The sequence below is a fragment of the Lynx rufus genome, unplaced genomic scaffold, assembly GCF_022079265.1.
Source record: "Lynx rufus isolate CCGP_SWC_20201006 ecotype Redwood Valley unplaced genomic scaffold, mLynRuf1.p SCAF_8, whole genome shotgun sequence".
Taxonomy (NCBI): Eukaryota; Metazoa; Chordata; class Mammalia; order Carnivora; family Felidae; genus Lynx; species Lynx rufus.
Genome location: NW_025814896.1, coordinates 44,603,777 through 44,630,595, shown reverse-complemented (window position 1 = coordinate 44,630,595; position 26,819 = coordinate 44,603,777). Strand labels below are relative to the sequence as shown.

At 47.5% G+C, this 26,819-nt stretch overlaps 1 protein-coding gene across 2 annotated transcripts in view; it reads right to left on the bottom strand.

Annotated features, from left to right (window-relative positions):
• The window catches only part of SLC24A3 (solute carrier family 24 member 3), a 486,519-nt gene that overhangs the window by 184,013 nt on the left and 275,687 nt on the right, over nt 1–26,819 (bottom strand). For both annotated transcript variants that reach the window (XM_047069242.1, XM_047069241.1), the window contains exon 3: nt 16,204–16,280. In XM_047069242.1, the coding sequence (XP_046925198.1) occupies nt 16,204–16,280 (77 nt within the window). The remainder of the gene's footprint in view (nt 1–16,203; nt 16,281–26,819) is intronic.

Sequence of the window (26,819 nt, the reverse complement as noted above, 5' to 3'; positions counted from 1 at the left end):
CCTGGGCTCCCACTCTCTCACAGAACCTAGCTGCTGAGATGAGAGCAAAGGGACAGGACAGGGCTCAGGCCTGAGCTGTGACCAGAATCTCACCCAGTGGCCCCTCTCCTTGGGGTGTGGATGAGGGAGTAGTGAAGACAGACCCTAGTTACCAGGGGTCTGGACATGGAGGGGTGTGAGGCCTGTCCAAGCATCCTAGCCCACTTGGTGCTGGTCTTGAGGCTGGCTACATTCCCCCGAGAGTGTGGCCACAGGCCCCATGTCCACTCTCCAGGAACCCTGGCTTCTCTGGCAGCTTATAGGAATCAGGAGGTTGTTTCTGGGGCCATATCTAGAATACAGACTGAAAACCCTGATCAGACAATGTGTCCACTAATCAAGCCTGGGGTCCCTTCCAAACTCATCATTCAAGTCACTGTCATGGGAAGAGGGCTCCCTCTACACAGTGGCCCCCGCTCTGGAGCCTTATGGCCTGGGATCAGACTCCAGCTCTCCTACTCCTGAGCTATGTGCCCTGGGCAAGTTGCTTAATTTCTTTGTGCCTTAGTTTCCTCACCTGTGAAATGGAAGAAGTCGTATCTACATCACAGGGAGAAAGTCATCTGACCTCTCAGGGCCTTAACCTTCCATCAGCAAGATGGGAAGAACAGCCAGGTGATAAGACAAACCAATGTACATGCCGCTTGCACCTTTCATTGCTGTGTACTGCTTCCCAGTTCATGTCTTACAAGATGTCAGACTCCTAGGAGGTGAGGACTGTGCTTACCTATCCCTCCCTGTCTCTGTTCTGCACTGCTCATTTACAGAGCTCTCAGTAAATATTTCTTCATTTGATTGAGCCCGAGTTATCTATGCATGCATTGGTCTAAACATGACATAAGCAATTTGTTCCCCTGAACTAGTAACTTCTCCAGGCCTTGCTTTCCTCAGTTATAAAATGGAGAGGTGACGGACACCTAGAGAGATCAGAGGAGAGGGTGTGAGAAGACCCCAGCACACCTCTCCCCACGCAGTAGACCCCAGCCAATGCTGTGCCCCTCCTCTTTCTCTTCTTGGCTTGGGAGCAAAATGACTGGATGGCTATATGTGTATATTATGTATTCACACATGTTACATTTCTCTTTCCCCCACTTTCCCTTGGGAGCATCTTAGTAGGAGATAAGAAATTCCAAATGACTTGGTTGATTTTTTTTTTTAACTTTGGGGAAACTAGTACACCAGGACAATGCTGGGCCTAGGACGATGCAGCTGAAAAATGAAATGGGGGCACCACTGGCCCGTAAACCTGGTGGCCAGCACACAGCAGAGGAGCAAAAAACATCAGTGCCCTTTCCACTCAGGTCTCATCCTGGTGCCTGCAGCCTGGCACAGAAGTGATGTGCGTGCAGTGCAGGGAGGAGCCGGGCCACTGGCAAACTAAGTCTGGCATCATCTGGCATCATCTGGCATCTTGCCTTTTGCCATTAATATTATTTGGGGGACAGTGGCTATGTTTCTCTACAGGAGTTCTATTCCTTATATAGAGCAGCGGTGGGCCTCTGTTCTGCTCATGCTGGTCATGTGGCTTGATCTAACCCCAGAGCCATGGAGATGCACCTGTTCACTCATGACAAGAAGGCACAGAGCCTCTGAGAGTGCGTAGTTATACCCCAGTGCTGAAACTCCCAATGACTACCTGGCGACTGTTAGCTGGGCAATATCAAGATTCCTGTACGTTTCCAGAAACTCCAGCCTTCTCAGAAGGGGGCTATATCTTGGGGGAAGTCACTCGGGAGCTTTATAGATCTCAGAGTCTTTTGGGGGTGAAGGGTGGATCTTGGACCTTGAGAACGTTTTTCTCATTTAAAGTTGAAGAAGCCAAGATCCCAAACGGCAAGTGACTTACTCAACGTCCCAGAGCTGGTTATTGGTGGCTCTGGACAGAAGCTCTCCCCACCCTTGAGCCATCATGGAAATCGACAAGCTTAAGATATTGACATCTTCACCTGACCACACCATCTCTCCTTTGGTGAACAGGTCTAGTGTCATCACCCAATTACTCAAAAAATAAACAGAGAGAGCCCCTCAGCACTCAATTGATTTAAAGACACTCACAGTAGCATGGCTATCCTGTTGATGCCCAGTGAGTATGATTTCTTTGCATTTTGTTATTAGAAATATCACAACCAAAGTCCTTCTATATCCTACAGTGCAGTACACCCACTTCCCTTCCCTCTTCGTGCCCCAACTCCATGCCAACACCATCACTAAATCAAGTTATGTTAATACACTCACAGAAGAGCTTTACCCTTCCTTTCCAACAGTTTTTTTTTTTTAAATTTTAATGAGGGCCAGCTAATTTGATAAGGGATGACAAGGTAAATTATCTCTTCGGTCATGCTGAGCTCTTTCTAGTTTGAACAGATTCCTCTCTGAGCTGACTTGTCTATTTACTATAAGAAGGGAGACAAGATGATCTGCTTTTTTTGCCATTTTTGGTATAGAAAATCGGGTTCCTTTGCCAGCAGAGCAAAAATTGGAGCAGAAGTTTTAGACAGCAGGTTGTTACTGAGTATTCACAGGCGAGCAAGGATTGAGATGTGAGTGAAAACCTGCATGAAACAGCAGTACAGAGAGGGTCTGAGTGCAATCAGAGGAAGGGGATATACCCAGTTACCTAAGGGGGGATGAGCTTGAAACATTTGAAGAATGGGGTGCAGGTCTGTGGGGTTGAAGTGTGGCATGCATGGCAGGTGAGGTGAGTTTGGAGAGGTCAGAAGGGCTAGAATGCACACTCCTTATCCTCACATATGTTTTAAAGGACACCTGGACCACTATATGGAATGTGCACCTGAAGGGGAGATCCTGGTCCAGATGAGGGATGATGGTAGCCTAAATGATGACCATGCCAGCAGAGGTGGAGATGGGATGGGATGGAGACATAGGTGGAATGGTCAGGACTTGTTGATGAGTGGGGTGCAAGGGGAGGAGTCAATGCTGATTCCAGTGTTCAGCCTCAGCAACTCAATGGATGGTGGTGACAACTGCTGAGGTGGCCAAACTAAGGGATAAATAAGTTATAAAGGAGAATAAAGGTCGCTGTCTTTTAAAAACTCATAGCTCTGTTTCAAACTATATTCTGACTCCGTGTCAACCCATGCTGAATTGCCAAGGCAAACATTACACACACACACACACACACACACACACACACACACACACACCTTTATTTCTCCAGAATCCCACTTTAAGTAGTTGTGTCTAATATGTTAAAAATTATTTCCCATTGTCTTTCTAAAATGGGTAATTGTATCCATAGATGTACACAGATGTATGTGGAATGTGTCTATTCTGATGTGTTATGTGCATAGGAGCCTGGGGATAAAATTACCCTCCAGGCCCTGCCCTTTTCAGAGGAGAGTAATGGGTCTTGCCTCAAGCAACTCTGTAAAACCAGAAATAGTGATACAGTCAAATGAACTTGGGCCTGTGTCCAGGAGAGGATGAGAGGGCCCAGCAAATGCCAAAACTGCTGGTCCCATCACAGCTCCAGATGCTGAAAAGCATTACGCTAACTGCCAAAAATACATGTCTGCCTTAATCCCTGTAGTACACAGCACAAAGGAAAAGACAGTTCTCACAAGTTCAGGAAGGGAAAAAATAGATCCTCAGGCCTCCCCCTCTGCACATAAGATGAGAACAGTCAGAGTGCCAATGAAGTAGCCTACAAGACAGATTCCACGATCACCTTTGGAATCTACTCATGGGCAAGGAGCTGAGGATATGTCAGGAGAATCAATGAAAAGCATCCCAACCAAAGGATCAAGAATGAGGGCCATATTTGCATACTTGCTTTGAGATTTATAGAGGAAAAAGCATGTCACCAGGAATTTATTTGCAAACAGCTTTAGAATTGATGGGAGAAAGGTGAAGAGAACCTCAGGAAATAAAACTCTTGAAGAGAGTGCCATAGGTTGTCAAGGACACATATCTTTCCATGGCTAAAGAGTTGAATACGCGTATACCATCTTGGGCCCAGAGGGAAGAGTTGATGGTTGACAGTTTATTCCAAATGTCCTCTGAATCAGCTCCTTGGGAACTGGCTCCAAATTCCCCAACGAAACAGCTGGTAAACAGTGAAAGGGCAAGTTATCTTTGGGGATCCTTGAGATTCCTAAAAGTATAAGAACAAGAGAACAACAGTTCTGGAAAATCTTCAGGGGCCTTTGAAGAGAGCAAGAAATTCCCCAGGATTTTAGGGAAAGGGAGGATCCCAGGAGAACCCTGGTATCTGGGACAAATAGGTATTTATCATTGGGTCCCCCAGGCTGAATGCAGGGTTTAGGAAACTGAAGCTGTGTTCCCAAAGCCCCACTTTTGCTCATCCTTAACTGAACACACTTGAGTGCCTTTCACATGTGGGCACTACTTTTGGTTGTGGAAAAAATACCTTAGTAGGTCGAGGCCAACCTTTCAGGGAAAGAATTTAGCTTAATGGAGTTAGAGAACATTGTGATTATCATTAATGATGTTGTTTGTTTAGCTGCTATGTCTTTGTACAAATATTCAGAAAGGATTTTGAGTAACTGTGAAATTGTGCAACACACACATCTCTGCAAGGGATGGTCTCCCCTGCCACTGGATCTTTGTAATGCCCACGCTACCTGGGCAGCACTGACATCATGGAGAGAAAGGCAGGTCACTGAAGTAGGAGGCCTCTGGGTTTTTGCCTTAACTCACTCATTCCTGCCTCAGATGCTGGGGTATCCTGAGCATTTAACTCAGTACACTTCTCTCAGTGAAGGTCTATCTCCAAAAGACCACCTCATTATACTCAGGATTGACGAACCCCCAGAACCTTATGAAAAGATCATATTATTTTTAGTGAACAGACCCTATACTCAACAGCCAAGATACTAAGCTCATTTCATTCATTCATTTACTTACATACTACACCTTTAGCGAGCAATTCCTGCTGGCAAGCTGCCATGCTGGTGTTATGGGAACATGAAGATGACTAAAGCATGGCCCCAACTCGGCAAGAGGGGGAGAGGTAAGACACAGGTTGTAACAGAGGGCAGTTTGCATGGAGTTCCTTGGAAGATGAACAAAGTGGTAATTTAGAATATGAGACAGATTTGAGCCAATGTGAAGTCCCACTTCTCCTTATGGGGAGTAAGAGAAAGCTTCAAGGAGGATATACCATCCAGCTGAAGCTTGCAGGAGAATTGCAAGGAGACTAAAAATAATGGGAAGCTGGTCAGGAAGCAGAAGCAGGAAGGCACCTGGGATTGCTTGGCAAGTGGTGAAGAATCCATTTTTGCTAGACTATGATATACAAGTATATAGAAGAAAAGAAGAAAGACTAGAAAACTGGTTGACATATGGATGGTGGGGACACTCTGAAATAACAATAAGGACAATGACTAACAATTATGAGCACTTCCAAAGTGCCAGGCTGTGCTCTAAGCACTAAGACAGCATCTCCAAAGCAGATACTACCAATATTCTCAAGCTACAGGAAAACTAAGGCACAGAGAATTAAGTTAACTTGCCCAACGCTATTAATGTACCTAAAGAGCAGTGAGGCTGGCATTTGAACCCAGGTGGTCTGATTCTGACATCCACTGCCCCCCCCCCTCACTTCCAAGCCTTGTCAGCCCTACTAGGAAGGGACATGAGCAGGGGAGAGTTCTGAGCGAAACATGACCAGGACATGTCCCTCAAGACTGGTATGATCTGGTTGATCTGGTATGAGTGGTGCTGAATTTTGATTGAAAGGGAACAGACTGAAGCTAGGAAGACAAGTTTGATGGCCATCATCCAGACAAGAGGCGACCAGAGACTGATCCAGGGTAGAACAATGAAAGTAATATAATAGCTAACCTTTTCTTGTTCCTGTGATGTCTGAGGCACATTACCAAGCATGCTACCCACTTTCTCTTACCTGGCAACAAAACTCCTGTGAAGCAGGTGCTAGCCTCGTTCTCATACACAGATGAGGAAACTGAGGTCCTGAGTAGTAAAGGTCATGGGGGCAGTCTGTGGCAGAGTCAGGGCTTACACTCTCTACCTTCACATGAATGCTGAGAAACAGTAGAACTAACAGAACTTGTCAAGTTCAAAGTTGGAGGCAGTGCTGGAGGGAAGACTGGGAAGGGAAAAAATGCTCGGGGCTAAGAAAAGATCCTTGTGGGGAAAGAGGGAAGACACTGCACACCCCTGGGGGAGCAGTGATAGGTCTTCTTTGTGGGGGTATCAGAACTGGGTAGCTGCACACCTCACACAGTTCCCTCAGTGAAAGGGTTAACAGCTTTTTCCGCCGCCCCCAACCCAAGCAGGTTCCGACAGACTGTGGAAAGCTACAGGACAGTCTGCCAACAACCAGCCTCAGGAGTCCCCAGCCGGGTAAACTCACACAGAGGACACTTGCTGGATTCGGACTCTGAGGGTGAAGCTGGGGAGAAGAGGCAGAGAAAAGTCACTGGCTAGCATCTTCAGAGCGAGCTCAAGGGATGGGCACAGGTGCAAGTCTGCTCCTATTTGGGGTGGCTTGGCGGGTCCATCTCATGGCAGACACCGTCAGTGCCCATCCTCATCCTTGGCACTCGTTCCTGGCACAACTTCCATCTATTGACCAGGGCTTTGGAGCGGCTCAGCTCCCATGGAAGTGCAGCCCTCGGTCAGTGACTGAGAGGAGGCTGTGGTTCCCTCGCACCTCAGTTAGGGTAATCAGGGGGGCGTGTTCTCCACTGTCTGCCGTTCCTTGTGCAGTGAAGCTCCAGCCACCCTGCCCACAGTGGGTAACTGGCCTCACCACACAGCCCTTATTGTCTGACTCCCTCCTCTGCCTCCCTCTTCAGGGTGCTTCCTGGCATCATCCCCCAAAGGGAGCATCGGCCCTGAACTCCTTGTCTCAGGGTCACCTTCTGGGGGAGCCCTGTCTGAGAAATGCTTCTTGGCCACAGGAGCTCCTCTGGTACAGATCCAAGAAGGAAACTGGCTCCTCAAACTGTGGAACAGGCTGCAGATCTGGGCCCCTGGATGCAGAAGCTTCTGGGCTTTAAGGTCAGGTTTTTTGTTAAACTTGAAACTCCTATCTGGAGTCTCTGTACTACACCAGAGGCAGGGTTAGGGTGGGGAGAATGATAGATAGAGGGAATATAAAAAACTTCCCTCTGGAGAGCACTTATTCTGATGTCTTGAGGCATGATAAACAGCAGGTCTTATATGGAGGTTCTCCAGGGAACAGAATTGCCAGGAAACTACTGACAAAGATCCAAACCACTGGGCACCAACACTTAAAATACATGGGGTATTTTGTGATAAATTAGAGTACTTAATTGACTATTTTATCCGGATTGATTTGTTGAATACGTGGTAAAGACTAGTTCTTTAAGCTAGGGCATGTGATAAATCCAAATAGCAGTACCTCATGGCTTACTACGTTTTTGAACTTCTACTTTTCACAGAAAAAAACTACTACAAAATTTCAAATAGTGAACACATAAGTACTGCATACAAATTGTGACCGCTGGCAAAACCATCTCAGAGGAACACATAAATAAAATTTATTTTCCATCTAACAAAATAAGTTAAAAAACATAGACAGTGGATGGAGTGAACCAAGTAATAGATAAGGAAGACAAAGAGGAGCATACAGCAGGCTACAGGTGTCTGTCCTCCATGGGTTAATGTTAGGAATGTAAGTCACGTGCATGCTCTCTGCCATCACTGTTTGGGGCTCTTCATAAGGCCAAATTTCCTACTGTTTGCTCCAAAGTTCATTCCCCAAGCTCCTTCCGTATTGCACTGGGTTCAGGATATGAGCCACAGAGACAGGAGATCAATGCATGTCACCTCTTGCTCTGTGGATGTCTATGAGGGACTGGAGTCTCTGAATTCTGCATCTTGAATTTTAGAAAGGGACCTAATTTGCATCATAATAATGGTAGGTTATATCTATTCAATCTGTGCCTCAGAAGCAGAACTGGATACCAGGATTCCAGTGTAAGCCCTTCAGCTGGAAGAGGAGGGGGGCAGGTCCCAAAAAGCACCAACAGACAAGCAGAAAAATGAGCTGGGGAAGAGGGGCAGCTGATCAAGGTGTCATCAAGCAGGGTCCTGGATAGGCACCTAGAGCTTATTCCTGCTCTGGCCAAGTCTTGGGAGAGGGTGGAACCTGTGCTTCATACAGCCCAACTGGGGCGTGAGGGAGCGGAGCTATTTACCAATCAACCCCACTCCATCTGAGGGCTACTTCTGGGCTGTCCTGCATTCTGGTAGAATGGGCTCAGAGTTGCGGGGACTGGGAGTTGGGAGGTGGGCAGGCACACAAGTTGCAAGTGTAAGGGGGTAGAGGTAGGGTATCATCTATGCAGTGCCAGACACTCTGCCAAGAGCTTGGCACACCTGCCTTCATGTATTCCTCAGAGCAAGCTGATGAGGCAGGCAGGTGCTGAATCTATCTCCAGGGACAGAGGAGGAAACTGAGGCAAGGCAAGGCAAAGCAACTTGCCTGTGGCTATGCAGCTAATCAGTGTAAGAGCCAGGACAGGAACTCATTTGGATTTCATTCCCAGAGCATGCTCTAACCCATGTTCATGCTATGTATCCAGCTCAGGGGTCCTGGGGAATTAATCTCCCAGCAAGGACCTAATGGTTAAACCTGGGCCTTCTGAAGGGAGTCCCAGGAGCAAGGAGGGGAGGGAATAACTTAGGATCTATTGAAACATAATAATTTACTCTCTTTGTGCTAATCCTCTCTGGACGCCAGTTTTAGCTCTGTGTTGACACTGACAAATTAAGGACATGCTCAGCACTTTTCCAAGAGTAAACAGCAAATTCCACAAGCTCTTCTAATCATTCTCCTCTTGCAGGGTGAAATCCCTTAACTAAACACGTCTGCCCAGCGAATGAACTGCTGCTGGGACCTTGCTGATCAGATCATGCAGGTTCCTTTAAATTTCAACCCCCCTCCCTCACAGTAGCCTGTCTCCCAGCGCCCTGGGCCTGGCCAAATGCCAGCTACACAGAGGCCTCCCTTATGTCCCGTCTGGCTGCTCACAGGGACGGCGCTGTCTCTGAATGGATCTGGCTCTGGTCCCATGACAGGTGTTTGTAACAGGTTAATCACAGGTGAGCTGCCCTTGGAGGGCTGTAGGATGGGGAGAAGGTGAAGATTAAAACCCTACCATTTACTGAGCACCTACTGTGCACTTCCACTGGACAGATATGGAAAGTGAGGCCAGACGTTCTGTGACTTGGTCCAAAGCAAAGCCTGTGGGTGACATACCAGTGTTCTCACTCCTAATCTCGGTGTCTTTCCTCCTCAGCGAACATCCCGTTCTCCCCTGGCAATGTCTTCCCTGCATCCTGTTTGAACTGCTAAATCCAGGCTAGCCCTGAAGAGGACAGAGTAAGGGAACATCACCCCTTTGCAGGTGACCTTTTTTCCTGACCATCTCTGCTTCTTGATTTCAAGCTGACAACATGGAAAAAAAAAAAAGGAAGAAAAGGTGCTGAATCAGAACCCATCTGAAGGCCTTCTAGGGCAGTCCCTTGTCACAAGTGGCTATTTAAATATATGTTCATTAACATGAAATAAAACAAAGAATAAGTCCCTCAGTCATGCTAACCACACTTTGAGTGCTCAACAACCACACACGGGTCAGCAGCTGCCCCTACTGGACCGCATAGACAGAGAACATTTCCACCAGCATGGAAAGTTCTATTAGATAGGGCTGGTCTGTAAAAGCTGACTTGAATTTCAGAGCCATAAAAGCAAGGAGACAGACTTGGAGAGACAAAAGTCACCCCTGGGGTGGAGGTAGACCGTGAGCTTTGACACACAAAGCCGCCTCTTCAGGGGCTGGCGTGATGTGTGGGTAGTGGAAAGGGCCTTCTCCACCTCCTGCTGGTACCCTGGCCCTTCTTCCCCCGAACAACTGGCCGTTGCATCAAATAGTTTATTCTCTGGCTCTTAACGAAAGCAGTCTGGGCCCCGGGGAGAGGAGCACATCAGAGGAACTATTCCAGATATTAAAATTAAATGGCAGAGAGAACTAGAAGCTCAAGCCACAAGGAAATGACATCCTTTGGAAAGGCTCCTTCCAGATGGCTTCCTCCTCCAAGACTGACAGGGGAACCAAAGTCTGAGAGGAGTAAGGGAGCCCTTTCCACCCGGGGTGTGGGCTCTCCCCAGAAAGGACCCCCACCCAGCCTTTCCAAGAACATATCCCAATTAGCCTTTGCTTACACTCTGGGTGGAGGGGGTTTCTTGGGGATTGGGGTCTGAGAGCACAGACTCCTCCTTTGGGAGCTGCCCCACCCTCTGTACCTCCAGAAGCTTGGTGTTTTAATCATGCTGGACTGGTTAGGACCTGACCCAGGAGAGGTCAACCCATAAGCCTGCTGGTAACCCATGGTCAGGCAGGAAAAAAATGAGGGACAAAGAGGCCAGTATGGGAACAGAGATGGTGTGGCAAGGGAGGGTGGGGTGGAGATATCTAGTCATACTGACACTCAAGTTGGCTGGGAGCACTGGGAATACAGCAACATCAAGGCAATATGGAACAGACCTAGAAAAACCACAATTCCAGAGGGAGGCTGGTATTTGAATAGTCCCCCCTTCCTCACATCCCATCACTTTTCAACACCTCTATCCCCAGGGCCTTGACCAATGCCAACTGGTTTCCTCTGCCACTTTGTGGAGAGCAATGATGTCTTAATAGAACCATGAGACAAAAATGAGCAAACTCTTGAGTTTAAAAAGCAGATTGATCTGGGAATAAGAATTTGGAGGCAGGCTCACAGAGCAGGTTCCCCTGAATTCCCAGACCAGATTTAAAAGTCCCTGGGCTACATGAGGAGGAAAGAAATATAATCAGGAGCTGGAGGCTTGGGAAGACCCCCACATTCAGGATCCAGCCCCAGACACCATCATACAAGGATGCCACAGGGATTGACATTAATGGTCCTCACTGCCAGTCCTGGAGAACCTCCACATTGTGGAAGCCCCGGCTTGATGACCCAGCACAAAAATACTGCCTGTACTTCTGAAATATCACATCCTGTGTACAGCCCACCTCTTCTGAATACACATGAGCCCCTAAAATAGGCACTGGATATTGGGGAGCAGTAAAGATGGAGATGTAGATGAGGGAGTCCCCACCACTGGACAAAGTGGGCCTCAGGCAAATGGCCAGGGGACCTCCCAGTGACCAATGCATTGGGTTTGCTGCCTTGGAAAGCTTCCTGTAGCCCAGATGGTGGTTGCCCGAACACTCCACAGAGAATGAAGTCCCTTCTGTGTGCACAGAGTTGACGCCCAAGTTTCCTGTGGGGCTTCTCCAAGCATATCCATGTTTCAGCATATGAAGATGGACATCAGAAACATTCTCACTGCTGTTTCTTTCCTGGGCTGGTCCATGAATGGGTCTGAGTTGCTGGACCAGTTAAAGAGCCCAACTGCCTGCCGGACTCACTTAGCAGGAATTTGCCTTCATAAGGGCTATTCCTTCATTTCCAGGAGTGCTATACTTTATACTACCTCACACACACGCATATAGAAATACCTGTCTGCCGGAAGAGAGAAATGACATTAAAAATGTGAAAAGAAGGCTTGAACTTAGGAAGACTACTTTTGAAAGCTGACAAGGTACATGGAGGGTATTTATTTCTGCAATGGAAGTTAACTTACTAAGGACAGATTTGTTTCGAGAAAGAATTTCAAATATTGATTATTTAAAGCTTCTTTTACTAGACAAGAAAATGTATACCTTGGCTTACAATCTCCAAGATTCAACTACCTACCAACAGGAGAATTAGCAAATTTTACAAGATATTTATAAATCACAAACAAACCATGATCCTAGAAAATTATTCACTGGCTTCTCTATTTAGGGCAGGCTCCATGAGTTTATAGGGTGCAACTTTCCTCACTGACAGAGAATCTTACTTTTAGTGTCTCAATACTAGAACAGATTGGCTACAAAAGCAGGTCCTAAGACAAGTGTGTTTTCGTGGGGATATTCACTGTTGACAAAGTTATTACACCAATAATGAATTTCCACACTGGTAAGGAACCCATACATGAAGAACAGTCAAAAGGAATAGAAATATTTCTTGTAGGGCAATCCCAGGATTTAGCGTTTTTGAAATCCACAAAACCAGAAAGATCCAAGGAAAAATTGAAGCTAAAGCATTTGGAAAATTTAATCAGAAATGGCTATCTGGGGGCACCTGGGTGGCTTCATTGGTTGAGCGTCCAACTCTTGATTTTGGTTCAGGTCATGGCCTCACGGTTGTGAGATGAAGCCCCGCATCGGGCTCTGAACTGGCTATGGAGCCTGCTTAAGATTCTCTCTCTCCCTCTCCCTCTACCCCTCTGCTCCCTTCTGTCTCTCTCTCAAAAAAAAAAAAAAAAAGGAAAACGGCTGTTTGATTTCCATGAAGCTCACACAAAAGAGGAAATTATCTGCATGAAAGAAAAGAAAAAGAGAAGCACGTTGTGATAGCTAAGATTTAAAAGATTGTTTTGGGGTGTCCTCAGAACCATCCATTTCCACAGACCAGGAACCAACTGTGGCTGAAGGCTATGGGCTTTATGGGGCCCCACACGTAAAGCAAACCCATGGGGCCCAAGTGGAATGGGGAAGTTTGAGTTTGAGCACAAATGCAAAGTTCAGTCAGGTTTCAGATTAAGATCTGAAAGGACTGGGCTCCCTGGTCTAAATCCAAAATGACAGTCAGTGAATCCCAATGAAAGGACGGGCCCATGGCCCTCAACCTGAGGTAGGCTGAAGTGACAGGGCACACCTCTGGGACCCTCACCTCACTGGATGGGCAGACATTGCTCTTCAGGTGCTTACAGGCATCTGAGTGATGTTCAGTCCCCCACAGCCCTTCTCGACCTTCCTCCCCAGGCCTTCAGTATTCTCGGGATACCTGGGACTCTGGGACCCCTGTCCAAATGGCCCTGAGCCTTTCTCTCTGGCCTGCCAGGGTCTTTGTCACCTGACTAGAGTGCAGACCACACTGGGTCCTCTCTGGCCGTGCCTAACCCTACTCCCTAGGCAAGGAGGGATGACGAGATCAGGAATCTGCTTCCCCCCACTTCCAACTCTGCAGCGGAGTCACCTCGTGGCGCCTCCAGGTGCTGCTCCCCCCACAACCTTCCCTGTCCTTCACTTCTGTTCACTCCAGACCCCCTGTACTCTTGAGTCTCTACATCTTTGATCACGGATTTCCCTTTCCTGCCTGGAGTCCCTTTTCTCCCTTCGTCGGAAAATGCCAACCTACTCCAGCTCAACTGAGCCTCCCGACACTGGACGTGGACTTCTCTGTGTTCCTAAAGCACGTGGCACAGAGCATGGGCAGCACTTAGCATGGCAGGGGTTGTCCATAACGGGGTCCCCCCACAAGACAATGGCTCTGTTCAGGGTGAAGCTGTATCTTGGGGTTCTGGAGGGGTCCAGCCCAGTGCTACTGCATACAGGGGCTCAGAAATGCTTTCCAGGTGGCTGAGAGCAGGAAATCTATACTCATGTAATCATCTGGCCACCAAAATACCACAGGTCGGCCCTGGTGGTGTTTCTCTTCATATCCAGTGATGTTCATCTAACAATTCCTGAGCATTTTAAGTGTACCAGGTACCATGGTACATGAAGGGGATAAAAAGAATCTTGCATTCCTGTGCTGAACTGTGCAATTTTGTTGTTCAATGCACCAGACACTGTACAAGAGGCTTCTTCATAAGGTTTACATCCTTATATTCTTGTGGGTAGGAAAACATAAAATTTGGCCCTTGACCTCAGGGAGGGCACCAGCAGGCCCGCCGTATCATGTGCCTCTGACGCATAGAAGAGGTCCTCCTCATCCAAGCCTGGCTCCACCCTGCATGACATGCATGTGTGTGTGGACACCCCCGGCAGCAAGTTCAAGCTTCTCTACCTGGGTCTCTTCCCTCCAAGTGGCAGATCTGAGGAGGAGGCCCACACAGGCTTCAGCAGCAGGCACAGGCCATTTGAGCAGAGAATGCTGAACATCCATGTGCCTAGAGCAGGGTCATGAAGGGGTGGATGCTGACCTTGGCCCCTGGACTCCTTGCCGCTGTGATTTCTACAATGCAGGGCCCAAGGCAGGAGCTAACTGTAGTATTAGATACGAAGGGTGACAAAGCGCTAACCTGCAGGCCTGTGTCCACTCTTGCAAGGGAGTGTGTAAGGGGGATTTATCTGTTTTTGTCCTGTTTTGTCTTCATGCCCTCCCTGAGAATTGTATGATCATGGAGACAGAGGCCTTATGGGTAACCCCTGGCTCATGAAGAACAAGGTAAATGCACTCTGCTCTGCCTTTAGTTGGATTCAGAGGACCTGCGGGGGGAGATGGGGAGAAGGACTCTGCCAGCTGCAGGCGATGACACTGACCTGGGAGGATGGACACTCGCACTGTTTGTGCCAAGAGTGGAAATCTCATGCCTCAGACTTTGAGGCATCTGGGTGTTAATGGCTACAGGGGAATTCTGCATCGAACTCAGTGACTGGGGATCCTCAGCCTTGAGACAGGGGAGCCTCCTCGGTGCCTAAGGAAGCACCTGGCATCCATTTTAATTGCTCTGTGCATTTGACTCTTCTGAAAGGTAGGGAGGATTAAAAGAGTCTACTTTCTCTGGTATTTTTAGAGAATGTCTTTGCTAAAAAAAGACTTCTCATGACTTTTCTTCAAGAAAAGGGTTCTGGGGGGGGTGCAAGTGGGGAAAGACCTGAAGAGTTGATTGCTTTCACCATAAAGGGAGTCAGGCTTAGGACAGCTTCTGGGTCCAGAGAGGCTAAATATCTTGTCAGAAGTCACACACAAAGCAAGGACAGCAGAGCTGGGCTCCAGTCTGACTCCAGAGTCCAGGGGGTGCCCACTAGCCTTCTCCAGGTGTGGACTGAAAAGTAAGGTCTTTGTTCCCTCCCCTTGAGTCACGGTGGGTTTGTAACTTGCAAGACAGTCTGGTGGAAATGGTGTGTGCGACTTCCAAGGCTAGGGCATTAAAGGCCATGGGGTTTCCTCCTTCTCCAAGCCCTGGGCCACACAGAGCCATGCTGGGGAGGCCACACAGAGGTGCTGTGGTCAACATCCCAGCTGAGCCAGTCCTTTGGCCACCCCAGCCTGGACACCAGACATGAGAATGGAGAAACCCTCTTGGGAAGGGTCCTCCAGCACCAGGGGCTCTGGCCCCAGCCAGAAGCGTGGCTGCCAGCCATCTGAATTACTCCATCTCAGGCCCAGATCCTGTGGTACGACATTCCCTCCATGCCCTTTCTGAACTACTGACTCACAGAACGCATGAGCAACTAGGACGGTTATTGAGTATGTCACTAAATTTGGAGAATTTGCTTCACAGCAGTAAATAAGCAAAATGGAATCAAGAGCATTCAGGGGGAGAATGCACAGGGACAGGAAAGCACGGTGACATACCTAGTCCAGAATTTGGCCTGTGTCTTTCTGATTCTGGGGCCACTCTTAGATAGATTTTCACACACACAGCCTCCCCAAACTCTCCAAGTGGGGACAAGGAAAACCGAAGGCCTTCAATCCACTGGGTCTACTGAGGAAGAATTAGGGCGGTGGTGTCCATCAAGAACCAGAACACACTTTTATAGATCACCTACTATACGCCAGATGCTACGCCAGTGCCATTATATCTAATCCATTACCATTAGTTTAACAACTACTTTGTCCCTACCAGGTGCCAGAAACAGATCTGAGAATGAAGCCACGTATAAAACAAAGTCGCAGTTCTCCTGGAGCTTACGTGTGAGTGAGGTTGATGGGCAATAAGCAAACAATAATGACATATTATGTCTGATAGTGATCAGTGGTATGGAGGAAAAAGAAAGCCTGGTAAGAGGAAAGACAATGGCCTTTTAGAAAGGCTGGATAGGAAAGGGTTCCCAAGAGGGTGACATTTGAGCAGAGAGAGAAGCAAGGTTAAATTGCAGACAGCAAGTCTGGTTGCCCTCAGAGCCCATGGTTTGGGCTCTGATATCAAGGAAAGAATACATACAGTGTCTTCCAGCTTCCGAATCTGTGGCCTCCTATAGAGGGCACATTTAGAGCCAGTCCTCCACAGGCCTCAGGGGACGTGCACCATGTATGCAACTTACTGTCCACCCACCACCAGCCAGGCCTCCCCTCTGGACCTCCAGGCAGAGCCCCAAGAGGGGTACTTACGCAGAGCACGTGGAGAACCACCGCCCCCTGTCTTCGATCCTCGTTGGTGAAGATGTCATTGGGGAATTCGTGCAGGGCTAAAGAATGGAGAGAGAAAACCAGCTCAGAACAGATGACAATGTTTTCAGTGCTGGAGTTCTGGGATGGCATCACCAGCCCTTGTTTTCATGTGGAATCCATGAACTTGGATGAAAAAAAAATTACATCTTTATGTTCACACATCTCTTATCTGGAATTGAGTGTTTCCTTCAGATAAGAAGGTAGGCAGCAAACCACAGGAATGTGAGAAGCACCGGGGACTCTGCCCCCAACAGATATTTTCATGATACATTATACTATTATAGTCAAAGAAGCTCTCACTCATCACTTCAACATCTGGGTAGTTTGTAGACGGCCCCTTGTGATTTAGAGGGTTAATGAGGAAATACAGCAGCTACCTTCATTCAAGTTTTATTTCCTAATACTCCAACAATTTCATTTCAGTATGATCAGTTTCCTTCTGTAAGCATATATATTTTATCGCATGCATTGAAAAATGTTTTCCTGAGCAGAGGTCTGTAGGTGTCACTGCATCGCCAAGGGGGTCCATGACACATAGAGCATTACAGCCCCTGCTCTAAATTGGTCCTCATTCCCCGCCATGACTGCCTTGGCTTGCCAGGGCCTTGGACAGGTTACAACACTCTCCCTGCTTTCTCATTCCCTTTTCAAACTTGACCCACATTTGCCACTGCTGAACTGGACCATCAAGCACAGAGTGGCTCATGCCCCTCTCCCTGCTTCCAAAACTTCCCTGCTAGGAGATAAAAGCCCCAGTCTGTACACTGGCAGTTCCAAGCTGGTCTTGGCTGCTTCCCATGTGAGCTTTCTTCTCTTCTCCCGCCTTCTTACCTTTTGAGTGAATGTACTCATTCACTCAAACAATGACTGTGCAGGTACTGCACGCCAGGCTGTGCACAACAATTCGACAGCCAGCTTTGTCACATGGGCTCTCATACTCCCACCAGACAGGATAGGCTGCTGTTCCTTGAGCACACCTTGCGTTTGCTTTCTTTTTCTATCTTTATCTGCACAGATGATACCATTAGTCCGGGCTATCCCCACCCCCAACTGCTCACCCTCTCTCCCTCCTCTCATAAAATCCAATCAGCATCATGGCCAGGGCCTTCATAAGCCTCTCCTCTCTGGAGGATGTTATCAGATCAGGCTCCGTGGGAAACTGTGCACACCACACTGCCCTCGGCATCATCTTCAGCAAATGCGGCTGGCTGATGCAAGTGACCTTTCTCTCAGAGCTCCACAAGCTCTCAGTCCTTCTCTAGCTCACAGGTAGAGAAATAATCACCAATCGATGGGAAAGATGTACAACGTGACACCTGCTTGCTGCTGGTCTTATTCTGGGTTTCCCAAAAAGTAGACTCTCAGTCAAGGGTTTGGGGGTGCATAGTTTGTTTGGAGGTGACTCCTGTACACGCTGTGAATGAGGAAGGTGATGAGACCAGGGAAGGAGGGAAGCCCAAAATGGTGACATTAATGAGCAAGTGGTGACTGCTCAGGACACCTGGGACCCAGTCCTGCTGTAGACCTGGCTTCTTGAGACTGTGGCTTGTTGGCCAGGGGGTTTGCCTAAGACACAAGCCTTTAACTATCCCTTGAAAAAGTTCTCTCTGCTTCTAGGGTAGCACTGGATAAGCACATCGTGCAACTCTTGGCCAGTTGTCCAATCCTTCATGTGATGAAATGGGGGAGGCGAGGAAAGACAGGGATGTCATGATCCCCCTAAGTGATTTTCTAAACTAAAGCTGTTCCAAACAGGCTGCACTGAGTCCTCCTGATCAATGAATGGGAAAATGAGAGCAAGCCTGGAGGATTTCACCTTGAAAACCAAATGACACTACAATCTGGAAATTACCATGAGGGGACAAGGGTTCACAGATTAAGCCTGAAGTTCATCCATCTGGCCCTGGGCATTGCAAAGCCTCTAGCCACTCTACTGAGAGGCCTCTGTTCTAGCATCTTCCCTCTACAGGCCTAATGCCCCTGGCTAGCATGCTCTTGTCCAGTGAGCAGAGCTGGAGGAAGCCCTCCAGCCTGATGAGAAATGCCTCTACTTCCTGAAACCTCTCTGCTGGCAACAGTGCCCACACAGGCTGGACCTGGAGAGACCTGGCTTTTGCAGTCCCAAGTCATTTTTTTTTAATGTTTACTTATTTATTTTGAGAGAGAGAGAGAGAGAGAGAGACAGAGACAGAGACAGAGAGATGGAGAGGAAGGGGCAGAGAGAGAGGGAAAGAGAATTCAAAGCAGGCTCTGCATGGTCAGTGTGGAACCCACGTGGAGTTTGATACCATGAACCCCGAGACCATGACCTGAGTTGAAATCAAGAGCCGGACACTTAACCAACAGAGTTGTCCAGGCATCCCAGCCCCCAGTCATTTCTTGTCTGTCCTTCCTTCCCCACCCTCTGGCTCTCCCTGTGCACACAGGATGTCTTACACTCTTAAGAGATGCTTTCTAATGCTTTTCTCTTTTGAACTGAACTTTCAATGCAAGTGAATAAATTATAGTCCAAATAACTATCCCAAGGCTTTCACATTTCCGTCCCCTCCCCATGTTGTTCAGTGTGGATTGGAAATCATGAGAAATGTCCTTTTCTGTCCACCTCCTAAACCTAGGAAATTGACAACTTCCACAGGCCACCACTGGTGGTTAGGGGCACAAAGTTAAAGAGGAAAGGCCCTGCAGGGCAGGCCTCTCCCACACCCCTCTCAGCACCCAGGGCCAGAGACTTTCCAGCACTGACTGATCCCCATGTTTACCTGGACTTGCCCAGACACTGTGTCCCAATCTCTGGTTCTGAAGAAACAACAACTACCTTCGCATCTGATGTTCCTTTGTTTTGTACAGACATTTAAGTGCCCTTGGGAGGTGGGGCTTGGGATGGACTGGCTGGTGATGGACTGAGATGGGCTGATGAAGGCTCTGGTGGGCAGTGGCCATGACAAACCTGGGCAGAATGACACATTCACTGAGCACCTGCTCCTGGCAAGACCTATGCCTTGTACTTTACACCCACTATCCATTTTTGTCCTCCCAGAAAGCTATTATTGCCATTTTATAGACAAGGAACCCAAGGGACAGAGGATTAGATTCCAACTCGAAGACCCACAGCTGGAAAGCTGCAGAGCAGGGCCACCCACACAGCAAATGCAGGCCTGCTGTTTCCAGCTACTGGCATCTATTTGCAATCTCACTCTGCTAGGTGGCCTCTTCCTTCATGGGACTTCCTCCAAGTAGGGGGTCTGACCAGATCCATATTCTGCCACCACACACCAGATGGAAAAGCTAGGCTGCTTTTTTTTCCTTTACATTTCTCTATGTAGTTGCAATGGGGCTTTTCCACACTGGCCAGTTCAGGGTTTAAATGTGCCATCCTATTGCCCTTCTGCCCCCAGAGGACGAGAGACAGGACTAGTATGTAAGTTACTGTATGGATCACAACAGCCATTACCCTTGAGAAACTTTAGCCACCTGTGATGGGTGCCTTGTAAAGCAATCATGCATAGGGACCACTTATCATCAGTGAGGAGTAGAGGTGGGTACAGACGTGGGACTGAGGGGTGTTCCATCACTGACATGTCGAAGCCAGCTACTTCTTTACTTCCTGCCCTTCAGGCTTCCTATATGAGGAGTAATGTGGTTTTGAGCAAAAATGGGGCTAAGGGCAGCATGTGAGGGAATGAAGGCACTGGAGAGTTCCCACCAGTCTGCATCTACAAGGTGTCCACACTTGTGCCGGCTCTGGCCTCCCTGCTTCTCTGCTGCTTTATCCATGAGCTAACCCAGGGCCCACGGTATGACTCGATCAAGGGTACCATGTCAGTAAGTGATACACTGTGTTTTGAGTCCTGGCATTTTCCTTGGCACTCAACAAACAGCAAGTAGATGTGTAATGACCATGAATGAATGGACCCACTAGGCTTCATGTTTTGGTTGGGGAAGGGTCTTGGCAGAAGTCTAGATGCCCAGTCAACCCTGGGACCTGGTTAGAGCTCTTGGAGAAGACCGCGCTGGACGCTGTGTCCTTGGATAAGGTGACCCACAGAGCCCAGTGCTGGTTCAGGAAGGTCTGAGGCGCTGTCCGAAGTCCTGGCCAAGCAGGCCACTGTCAGACTTCCTCATGAATCTGGATGTGGCTGGCTGGTCAGCGGCAGAAATAAGGATGGGTGTGATGAGAGGCAGTGGGAAAGGCAGAAAAGAGTCAATTCAAACAACAAACAACAAACAACAACAAAATTCTTAATTGGTGGTTCACAGCAATGTGGAAAAAATAACCAGGGTAAGTATTCTCCCAGGAAGCTTCTCCTGACATGGAACCCTCTCTGGCTATTTATTCACTATTGTGCATCCATGAAAACATGTACTGGGCTGGTAATGAGATATAATAGTGATTTCAAAGAGCTAGCACACATTTTTTTTTAAGTAGCAGTGATTTCAAAGAGCTAACACACACCCAACACAGCCCAACACAGGGCTTGAACTCAAAACTGTGAGATCAAGACCTGAGCTGAGATCAAGAGTCAGATGCTTAACTGACTGAGCCACCTAGGCACCCCAAGCTCGTGCACAATTTGCAAAGAATACATAGATTTTATTTTACTCTTATAGCTGCATTGTCTTTTGACAAAAGACACAAGAAAAGATTTCTTTGAAAATCTGGGCTGGAAGCACAGGATCTCCTCTTTACCTCCACGCAATGAGCCTTCCTTTATAGTCACATATGCCTATATCTGAGGCTGTCTCAGGAGCCGACCCTGAGACAAAGATCTGAATGCCAGCAGTTTATTTGGGAGGTGATCCCATGATGGGACAGGAGGGAGATAAGTCAGAGAAGGGGCTGATAAAGTAGGCTCAGACTTGCTGGGGCCCCTCTGAGAGATAGTGTAGAATATGCCTCAGCATTGTCCATGGATGGTCATCCATCACTGTTGAAGGCTGTCCTAAACACTTTAGGGCTGAACCTTAACTCTTCTCAGCTCTACGCTGGCCAAGTCAGTGTGTTCATGGTACCAGAGAAGGCCCTAGACAGAGTCACATGTGCATCAAGAAACCATCTGCATTTGTGGTGTGGTGATGCCCAGTGTCTGCTCCAGCCTGAACGTCCCATCCCTATGATCCTCCAAGCATCTCTTGTGTAGAAACTAGAAAAGAAGAGGGAGTCTGCAAGAGTAGGAATGAGAGACCATGACTTGCTCATGCGTCACTGGCATCAGCACACAGCAGTGGGGTGTCGGGTGGAGGTAGCAGAAGAGAGGCTCTGTGCAATAGGCATAAAGGCCCAGATAGACTATTCTGGGACTTGCATTCTGAATCCAGCATGGTAAGGCCCAAACGTTAAGATTTCAACTACAGTTACCTGCATTGTAACATGTTCTTGTATTAAGCATTGATTCCACCATGTTAGAGGCTTCTTTGTTTCATTTGCAAAGGACATTACCAGATGACCTTGCCTGTAGAGAACATGACTCAGGGACAGCCCTGTCACCAGACCCACTAAGGCAGCAGCTTTGTTTGAGGGAAGCTCTTAATGTTTACTAACAATCTCATCAGCCTCTACTTATGCACTATATACACACTGTTATTTCACGAAGTGTTGCTTGCTGTGGTTCTAAAGCAGTTTGGCATGACTATTTTAATGTTAATAAGGAAGGGGTCAGCCTGGGGACAAGGAAAGGATCCTCAGTTGGGCATTTGGAAATGAATGGCTCAGTCCTAGCACTCTTCACAGTGTGGCTTTTGGCGGTGTGTGTTTTAGTCTTTCTGGGCCTCGATTTGCCTATTGGCCATCTGAACAACGGCCTGCAATTCCTCTTCACTGCTCCCTCCATATTAAGCTCAGAGTATGGTTAGTGCACATAGAAGGTGTCTTAGTAAGTGTTAGCAGGATGAAGAATGCCAAAGAAAGCAGACCCTAGGCACTGACTGGGATGGAGCACATCAGCCTTGTCCAGCTGGCCCAATGGGTTAAGAAAAGAGCAGCCAGCAGCAGCTGAGCTGGCTTCCGTGAGGCTGAGCAAACTCCCCACCTGGCCGGCACAGACTCTGAGGCCCCAAACACACCTGAGAAATGGTATTTTCAGAACAGCTGAAGCTGTCCAAGACAAGACTATACAGAGACAGGGTGGCACAGTGGACTACAAGGCTCTGCCCAGTACTTCTTGGCCTCAGTTTCCTCATCTATAAAGCAAGGTGTGGCTGCTAGTGCCTCCTGCAGAGCTAATGGCAGTGCTGATGTCATCCCATCTGTCTTCCATTTGGGTGTATTTCCTCCCACCCAAATCCAAAGAACCAAGGGCATGTCTTAGTCAAGGCGGGAACTGGAGGGTCGGCCATCTTTGGGACTCTAACATTTTCCTTGGGCTGTTGGTTAGATTTTGCATAAGGGCCCAGGGTAGAGAATCAGATCTGGGTCTGGGTTCAGATCCCACCTACATCACTCACGGGTCATCCTTTCCTCTCTCAGAGCCCCATTTCCTTCATCTGTAAAATGGGTATTTAAATGCCAGTCCTGCAGGGTGGCTGGGAAACAGTGCAGGCAACATATATGACATACCTCTCACCATCTTCCTGGGCCACCTATCGCTGTTCTTCGCAATTGTAGCAGTGATGGGATGTTGGTCTGGCCTTGGGCCAAGGACACATTTTTCCCTGGTCTTAGTAGCAAAAACCATCTACTGCCAATTCCTGCCTGCTTTGTGCTGGCATCTGTTTCTCCAGGACAGTGTACAGTCCAAGGGAGCTTCATGAATGCATGTGCCTCTAGGTACATGCTTCCGTGTTGGGGCTCTGCTGGAGCCAAATGGCCCATGTGGTGTGCTGGGAATAGCTACGCATCCAGTGGAGGGTTCCTTCGAATACCTTCAAAATCCTCAAAGTCTCTTTCTGTTCCTCTCTTTCTCTCCCCCAGTTTTCCTTTCAGTACATCTTGCCAGCCTGGGGGAGCCAGCAAAGATAAGCAGTGCTGTTCCCATAGAAACCACAGAGCCCTGACCGGAGTAGATTCCCCTTACCAAGGCAACAGCAGTCAGCCGACCTGCTTCTCCTGGCTGCTTTCCTGAGGCCCGAGTTTGATGAGTCCAAATGGAGGTTTGCAAAGGATGGGGAGTATTCTCTGTTTCGTTTGGGGGAAAAGATGCAGCAGAAACATTCATGGCATCTGGAGACATACTGATATTATGTGGATCAAATGGAGCCACCAAAGAAGACGATCCAAAACCACAGCTACCTTAACACGTCGAGTGAAAGGAATCTGGGCCGCTGCAACCATCAGAACACTGGTCTCTCATCCCAGGGCTTTTTCATGACAAACTACCTATCTTGATTGGCCTCTCAAGGGATGCCTCAAGAATTTAGGGTCCTGACATCTCTCCGGGTGCTCCGTCCCATAAAGCCTATTCTGCTCCCTCTTCCCCTGGAACATTGGGAGAACACTGTCAGCCAGCTGTAGTAATAACTGGCTTCCCATGGAGCCTTCCAGACTCATTTTGTGGACCCCTTATCCTGTGCAAGTACCCAACAAGTGGTTTTCCAGCCAAACTGCAGTCACTTGCTGCCTGAGTGTACCTTTGATTCCTACACTGTGAGCTCCCTGTGGACAGGAACCCTGCATTTTTCTCTCTCTGGGACCAGCATCCACTGGGCCAGGGTCCACGAAAGAGAAAAATAAATACCAAGTGAAGACAAGTGTAAATAAAATTAAAGGGACATTTCTCCCGGGGGGATGGGTTTAGTATAAACACAAGACAGAATTACTAAGAAATGACATTGGAAGAAACTGTTCAGTAAACTCCCAGCAACTGGGAGTGGCCACTCAGGCTGTTCACAAATGCCCTGTCTCTCCTTGTTGGGGAGACCTGGAAGGAACATACTTCTAGGTTCCCTTTAAGGTAGGTGGGGCCATGCAGCTTTCTTTGGTCAATGAAATGGGAGCAAATGGCCACTGTCACACTTCCAGGCAGGCTTTAACAGCCAGTATCTGATTCCCCACTTTGCATTTTCTTGCACATAAGTCAGGATGCATCTTCTATCAGTTTGTGTCCCTGAGCGACTGATATCAGAATCCCACCTTACTGCTACTCACATTTATACATGTAGTGTGAGTAAAACAATAACATGTTTATTCTCTTAGCCACTGAGATGTGGGGCTATTTGTCACCCAGCATAGCCAAGCCTGCTCTGAGTAATACAATAGCTAATATGGTGCTCGGCATCCCCACTGCATTCTCTACGTGAGGGCTCGCCTCAGCAATTTTTGGTTTCTTTGGTCTTCTCCACTAGACTGGGGGTAGGCAATTGAGGTTGGGGGAAATTTATTCTTCTCTTCTCTGTAACCCCAGTGCCTAGCTAGGTGCCTGGCACAGATTACTCATTTAATTAAGAGTGTTTGTTGATTAAATGAACACACATGTCATAACTGAAGGCCCTGGGACAAAATTATCCACAAAAGAATGTGTGTGAAAATGGATATATTCTCAACTTAACTTTCTAAATATTTAGTCTCTGGAAAAGTTTCAGAGACATTTTGGTGCCTTCCTCTTGCACTCAGTGAGGTTCAGCGAGCCACAAAAGTACAGAGGGGGTGGGATGTATATGGCAATGGGAGGGTGCAAAGTGTCCCAGAGAACTGCAAGCTGCTTTGAGGTCATCTTCGGAATCTGTGTCTCAACAACACTGGAAAATGTATTAACAAATCAATCATGTGCAAATAAACACACACTTATTTAGCCCTTAGCATGCTCTGGGCCAGGTACCATACTCAACCCTAGTTATACAAAAGCACTGAGGAGTCCCAAGTTGAGTGGACCAAAGTGTAGGTTGGGGGTCAGGAAACACTCAGCTCTCTCTGCAGTCATCCCAATATTTAAGGATGGAACTAATCTTTATCAAATACTGTAAATACATATTTATCATTTTGCACAGTTTATACGATTGGAATCTTTATCCTCGATTTACAGATAAGTAAACCAAGACCAAAAGAAGGCAAGTAATCAGCTCAAGTTCACACAGACAGTACTAGAGGAATTGAGATCATGATTGGGGTCTGACTTTCTAGCATGTTGATTGTTCTGTGTTAGCAAGGGCAAATTGATCTTTTTTTTCCTTGACTTTCAAGGGCACAACTTATTCCCTTTGAAAGCCAGAAACAAAGTGTGGATTTAAAGGATTGATGCATGCATGGAAAGAAGACTGTGAACAGGTCATGGTAACCAAGAGCCTCCAAATGGGACCATCAAATTGTCAATCAAAAAGATGCTACCAAGCAAATTTGCTGAGAAAGATTGTTTCAGCCAAGGCCTATGTGGTGATATTTGTTTACTACAGGCAGACAGGGTTTTGTAAGAGCCTGAAGGCCTAGACCTGAAGCCCTCCTTCACCACTTATGAATCCTGTGGCCTTGGGGGAAGTTCCTTGGCTTTTTCAATCTTAATTTCTTAATGTGCAAAATGGCAGGATGAAAACAATACCAGTTTATGTAATTATTATGAGGATTAATTGTGATGCTATTTACAAAACATGTAGTGCCTAGAATCAGGCAAGTAATTATCACAAATGATAGCTCCATTTACCTTATTAAATAGCAGAGAGGGAGACATGGAAGGGGTTTTTCCTAAGACGGCAATGCCCTGCCTACACTCCAGGGGTCCTACAACTTTTATGCAAAGCAACTACTAACACTTGCATTTCTTGGCCTGAGGACTTTTTCCAAAGCTGAGATAGGGTTCTCTGCCCAGACACTACATGCTAAAGGATTAATACTGCTCTTTCCCCCAGGCAAACCCCTCACCAAAGTCTGATGACAGATAGGTGTATAAACACCCCAGCTCCCTCACCATCTGGGTAGGAGAACTCTCATGTGTGTCCTGCACCATTTGTTAGCATTCACAGCAGGATTAAACTCCAGTTGCTCACCGTGAAAACTGGCTTTATAACTCTCTTTTGATTGGCTGCCTTCCCTTCCCGTCTCACTTCTTGACTCTCCTCCCTGGATCATTTCCCAAATAAACTTGTACTCGAATCTGCCTAAGGACCTACTACTGATGAACCCAAATTTAGACAAGGGAAGCTAAGAATTTTGCACTTTTTCACCTCTCCATTTCAACAAGGGTTAGTTTTTCCAGCAGAGGGCTCATCCATATTCAAGTGAATTCCCACCCCCCCGCCCCCAATAATGGCAACAGTTATCAATGGTCTTATTTCTATGCATTTACATGGAAACGATGCATCCTGCTTTGTTGACAGCAGTGCAGAAACACCCAGCCCCCAAATGCAGGTTGGAAGACTGTCTGCCCCTTTTTGATGGTGCTGAAGTTGGTCCAACACACCCATGAGAAGCTCCTTGATTTCCACTTCAGAGGTCTTTTTCTCATATCCATATTGGCAGAAGATTTAAAAAAAATCATCCCACAAGCTTTTCTCCTGGAAGGGAACAGACATTCTTTGCAACTAAAGAACCCCAATCATTAGTTACCATAGACTTTTGGCCTGGCAAGGCACTGAAATGTAATTTGACGAACTGGAAACATATTTCTTTATCAATAATAAAAAGCCATGGCATC